The following is a 6,395-nucleotide window of genomic DNA, read 5'->3' as shown; positions in this document are numbered from 1 at the left end:
TTTTATTCATTAAACAATGTGTATCTTTACAAAACAACGAGACTCCGGAAGAATTAGGACACCAATCCCAATAGCCCCACCCCCTCAGTGGCTTGAGAGGGATTCTGTTTGTTGATTGAATCACAAACAATTGTTCATTAGAGGATCAGTGGAACTTAAGGAATAAGAAATAATCTCGAGGGTAAAACAGTCATTTGACCCAGCCGTTATTACGAATAACCTGTGAAAGGTTAACTTACTAGTCATGGTTATATTGAGTGGACACAATATATCTACATTGAGGGGAGTGCAACTACTTGGCTTTAGTGAAGTGACCTGGTACTTAACGAATGAGGGTTAATTCGGTGTAAAAAGTTCACCCATTTAATCTTAGACTGTGAGCCCATGCTCTATAGGTCCATTAGGTCCTCTTACTAGCTCATAAACAAATTAGCCTTAGAATAGTGTGATAAGTTGATTTGAAATATTCAAATTCGAATTAAGGGAATTAGTAATTAAATGTGATAAAATTATACGTTTAATTTTGGAATTAAACGTAATTAGAGAATTGATTAATATATAAATATGATTTAAATATTAATTTCATGAATGGGGATTCATGGTGATGAAATTGGTGACAAAATTAATTTAATATTTGATATTAAATTATTAAATTAATTATTAATTATTAATTTTATAGAAAAATGATTATTGAATTAATTTTTTGTAAAATTAATAAAATTTCAATTTTAATTAAAGAATTAAAACTTGAAAAAGTTTGATTTTGAAAATCAAAATTCAAAATAAAAAAGAAATTGAAAATTGAGAAAAATCTCATGGTGGGATTTTCCCATTTTCAAGCTTACACCTTATTCATCTTTGCACCACATTTTCCAGCTCAACTTTGAAGGAGGAGTTGGAATCCATGCATGCATTCTGATTGCATGAATTGCCTGAATAAAACTACTCTTGATTGAGCGGAAAAGACTATGCAAATAAGTGGTATTTGATGTGTTCTTCAGGTTGAAGAAAGGTTCTTCAACAATGCAGAATCAGTGTGTTTTCTCCTCTCAATTCCCAAATTCAAGCTTGTTTTGAGTCTCACAACTCAATCTAAGGCTCCTTGAGAATAGTAGGGAAACTCTAGTGGTGGTCCATGGTCTGAATTGGAGAAGATTGTAGCTGTATTTCATTAAAGAAGAGGATCTTCAAAGGTATATAATGAAACCCTTTTGATACCCCATGAACATGCTTAATTTGATGCCAAAATTGAGGAATTAGAATGCTTAATGATCATGTTTTCTTCCGCTGAGTGTTTCTTTAAACTAACAAGTACATGCAGCACATTCTATAAAGTTAAACCATGGAAGTGAGAAATATGACCCTTGCCCACAATAGGAGCAAAAAACCTATATGCAATTATGATCTTTTCATTACCAATACACGGAAGATATAATAAAAAGTTATCAGACGACCCAGTTAAATGATCTATAGCCCTTAAATCAAGTATCCATGGTTTATTGTCATTTATACTTAGGAGAATTAAGGATTGTGATGTACCTGATTGAGCTATTATCCTAAGGGAAGAGATACCAGAGTCATTTTGACAATTCATCTGAGGTTGTGGCTAATAAGTACTTGCAGATTCACTTACAAGAGTTCGACCAAGATTGGGCTTGTCATTCGAACGGCGTTGTCTACTATCGGTGGTCTACCATGTAATGTTCCTTTGTATGTCAGGGTTTCTTGCAATGTTCACACACTGGAGTCTGTTTTCTATTTTGCTTGTGACCATCATTACCAAATAATTTCGCACTAAAACCAGCTGAATTAGTAGCAGACATAGTTATGATGTTCATAGCACTAGATTTGTCTTCCTCAAGATGAACCTTAAAACACACTTCCATAAGAGAGGGTATAGGTCTTTGTCCTAGTATATGACCTCGCACTACAACAAATTTGGAGTTCAAACCAACTAGAGGAACTCATACATAAGATTTACTTCCTCAATTTTGGAATATTGGACACTTCCACAAGAACAATCTCAGATAATTTCATTGCACAAGTTCATCTCCTACCAGATTAGGGACAGTTTATTAAAGGACGAAGTGACATCCATCGTCCCCTATTTGCACTCGTGAACTTGTTTACGTAGAGTGTAAAGACGAGACACATTCTACCTTTTAGAATATAATTTCTGAACTGCATCCCAGATATCTCGAGCAGTTGCAACATACAACAATGATTTCCCTATCTGAGGCTCTATACTATTAATCAGCAGTGATTGTGACAAGAAGTCTTCTCCTTTCCAAATGTGCTCTTGAGGATCCCCTGGTCTAGGTCTAGGTATCTTACAAGTTAGATACCCAAACCTGTGACGCCCCTCAAGAGCCATTTTAATGGATTTAGACCAGGAGAAATAAGTATAGTCATTTAACTTTTCTCCTGCAATTAAGTCTGTGGAATTTCCCATACACCAAGACAAATAGTTTGCAGTAGTTAAAGCAGGGAAAGAGGTTATCATATTCTCTAGATACATCAGTAGACCAGAAGGAACGTTTGAATTCAACACACTTGAATTTAAGTTTGTGGAAATGCCTAGGGTTGTCCTAAGAGCAGCGATTTTTTGTTGAAAACTCGCCTAAAGATTAACAACCTGTTGTTGAACCATTGTCGAAGATAGACCAATCAATCCAGGTGTCTATAGCTTGGCGGCATAGGAGAAGGAAATCTCGGCGACAACAGGTATGCGGCTGGCGACTGTTTAAGAGTTGGACTGTAGCTTGCAGCTGACACATTATACGCGGCTAGTGACTTGCCTCTGTGTTGGGCGGAAGACTCAATAGCAATGGCTTCAGATTCCAACGACAGGATGAAGCGGCTTCAGAAAAAACCATGATAGAGTCTCATTTTTATTATTTTTTTTTAACATAATATGGAAGGTACACGAGAGTTCTTATTTATAGGCTCTGACAAGCCTTAACACAAAAAAAGAAAGATAATTAGGGTAAGGTAAATTACTATCATAACCCCAAGACTATAAACAATCACCTAAGTCCCTTAGTTTCAACAAAGGATAAAAATCAAATGGGACTTTAGAAATTGGAATACAAAATTTATGAAAGGTTCAAATTTATAGGTTCGAAACATACTTGTTTCATTATACGGTCACTATGTTTTTTTTTTTTTGTCAAACTCTTAATGTAGGAAAAATTATTTTAAATGATAAAACTGCTGAAAATATTTAAAATAATAGCAAAATATCACAGTTTATCCGCGATAGAACGGAATAGACCACGATATAGTAGTTTATCACGATAGACTACTATCTATATCTATCATGAAAAAGGTAGACACATATAGTAGTTTATCGCGGTCTCTCGTAGATAGACAATGAAATTTTGCAATAATTATAAATATTTTGGTTCATTTTTCTATATTTAAAAACAATCCCTTAATTTAGTTCCTAGCATTAAATTTGAATTAATTATTTATAACAAACTCATAATTACCCCGAAACTTGCACGTATAATATATATCTATACATTAGGCTTCAACTCTTATATCTATATACATGTGTTTAACTTGATTCCAACATTTTTTTTTAATGTTGCGCATTAAATCTTATACATGCCCAAAAATTATGTGTTAATGTATTTAAAACATAATTCTAATTTACTTGAGAAATTTTAAATTTTAAATTACACAATTATTAGAATGTTAGACAATATAACATGAAAGTTAAAAATATAATTTTTTAAAATAATTAATATATACGAAAGGAAAACTGTAACTACAGTATAATGATCCAAAATTTATAATTTGAAATAGAATAAATTTATGTTAAATTACAAAATTGATCATCGTTAATGAGATAGTTTACCGTTAAAATTTAGTCCATAAGATTTTGATAAGCTCTCATCAATAATCTCTACGTACTTTTATCAAACTCTTAATTTAGTTCTTATCATCAATTTGAATTAATTATTTAATAACAAACTCATGATGCCCCCAAAGTTAATTTGTACCTTGTACCTATAATATATATCTGTCACTAGGCTTCAAACTCTTATATCTACATAAATATGTTTGTTTTGATTTCAACATTACATAAATGTTGTGCATTAAATTTTACACATGCCTAAATATTATGTATTAATGACTTTAAATCATAACTTTAAGGGAGGATCTAAATTCATTTACACAAAAGAAAACTTTAAATTGTAAACGAGACAGTTACTAGTGTTAAAACAATACAACATGGAATTTAATAAATAAATTGATTTTTCTAAATTTAAAATTAAATAAATTTCTGTTAAAATGTAAATTCAGTCTCTATAAATTAGAAAAAGCTGGAATTTAATTTTTATAATTTAATAAACCATTCCTGAATAATCCTAATAAAGGACTCTTTAAATTTGAGATATATTTTTCTTTTTTAATATGTAGAGTGAGACATCAAACCTCTAACCTAAAATTATTGAAATATACTTAAAATAATCGAATTAAATGTATAAATATGATAATATGTTTATACCAAATTGGAATTTCTGTGACGCAATCAGTCGAAAGGCCTTGCATGCCCAAATTTCCGTCACCGTCACAAGACTTCAGTCTTCTTCCTCCTCTCTCTCTCTCTCTCTCTCTCCCTCTCTCATTTTCCGTCATTTTCTTCTCCACGGATGATCGGAGTTCCGGCAGATCTCCGGTCACCGATTTTCTTCTAAGGTGATCATCTTCATCTTCTTCTTCTTTCTTGATCATTTCCGATCTCCTGTTTCCCAGATATGTTCCGTTCCGTTGCACATTACGATGAGATGGAATTCCATTTTTTTCCCTCTTTCTTTCCCAAGGAAACGAAATTCTCTATTTCCTATTATTTAATGTGATGCATGTACTTGACTGATTAACTGAATTGATTCGATTCCTTTTTCTCTGTCTCGTTTTCTGCATTGATTTTTTATTCCGACTGTAATTAAATCAGATTTCCGTGAAGAATTTGTTGAGTTGTTCAGAGAATATGGCAGAGCCGCCATTGAAACCTATCCTCCAGAAGCCTCCAGGGTATAAAGATCCAAATCACACTGCTCTGCCGGTGCCAAGACCGCCGGTGAGGAAACTGATACTACCGTCTCCTTTAAGCCAGAAGAACAAGAAGCGACGGAGCTGCTGCCGGAGATGCTGTTGCTTCGTCTGCCTTTTCGTCCTGTTCTTAATCGTGGTGATTGTCGCCGTCGGTGGCGTTTTATACCTCTGGTTTGAACCTAAACTTCCTGTGTTTCATCTTCAATCATTCCGGATCTCCAAATTCAACGTCACCGACAAATCGGACGGCTCGTATTTAAACGCCAAAACAATCGGTCGAATCGAAATCAAGAACCCTAACTCAAAGTTATCGCTAAATTACGGCGATATCGAGGTTGAAATCGCCGCCGGAGAAGGTACTCGTACTGAATTAGGATCGATGATCGTACCGAGCTTTATTCAATCGAAGGAAAACACAACGAGTTTGAAGATCGAAACAGTGGTTAGCAACGAAACAGTCGACGACGGAGCGGGCCGGAACCTGAACTCCGGCAATCGGACCGGAGAGCTGGTGGTGAATGTTGAAGCACGTACGAAAATCGGATTCGTGGTGGATGGCCGGAGAATTCCGCCGGTGAAGATCGAAGTGACGTGTGGAGGTGTGAGTTTGAAACGTCTGGACAGAGGCAACATGCCGAAATGCCCATTCATTTGCGCAGATGGTTTCTGTAACCAAACAGAGAGAGAGAAAGAAAAAGAAGAATGAAATCTTCAAATAAATTTAAGATTGGTAATTACAGTTTGATTATTAAACTCTATGAACACAGAAAAGTTTATTCGATTTACTACCCATAGAAAACAAAATAGGTATGCTTTTGGCCTCAATTTTTGGTTACATTTTTTATTTGAAGAGAAATGTGTTAATATTAGAAATGAAATCATACTATGTCTTGTGATTCTTTTTTGTTTTGAACATGTTGGTTTCAAGACAAGATGTAAAAGATTTTAGTACATTAATTTATAATTGCCTGCGTTAGGAAGAAATTGCTCGAATTCCATTTTATTTTTTTAAAGAAAGAAACAAAGAAAAAAAAAGTTAAAAAAAAATTCTATAAAAATGACACTTTCTCTACATATACATACGTAGAGCCGTTTGGCCCCAATTTCGATAGATAGAATGGGTTATTATAACTTATCCGTAGGCCTTCAATAATTATTTCAACTATTACAATCTATAATTAACTACAACAATATTATTTAAAATCTCTCTAACATTTGATATTTTACTTATCCTCTCTCCCTCCCTATTTGTTACATTATCCTATTACGAAGTTTAAAATAGTGTATGTCACAATTTTATACTTTTAGTACAAATTATAATAAGTACTTAC

General features: G+C 33.7%; 1 protein-coding gene across 1 annotated transcript; it reads left to right on the top strand.

The window, feature by feature from the left end:
* Positions 1-4,533: 4,533 nt before the first annotated feature.
* Positions 4,534-6,048, top strand: LOC120090164 (Late embryogenesis abundant (LEA) hydroxyproline-rich glycoprotein family). The gene is given in 2 exon segments (XM_090310605.1): positions 4,534-5,705; positions 5,708-6,048. Coding segments are annotated over 2 exon segments (735 nt in total). The 5' UTR covers positions 4,534-4,999; the 3' UTR covers positions 5,737-6,048.
* Positions 6,049-6,395: the final 347 nt, after the last annotated feature.

Source organism: Benincasa hispida, chromosome 1 (genome assembly GCF_027475165.1).
Source record: "Benincasa hispida cultivar pf3 chromosome 1, pf3_genome.v1.1, whole genome shotgun sequence".
Lineage (NCBI taxonomy): Eukaryota > Viridiplantae > Streptophyta > Magnoliopsida > Cucurbitales > Cucurbitaceae > Benincasa > Benincasa hispida.
Note: the sequence above shows the minus strand (reverse complement) of the source record. Positions and strands in the feature narration are given on the sequence as shown.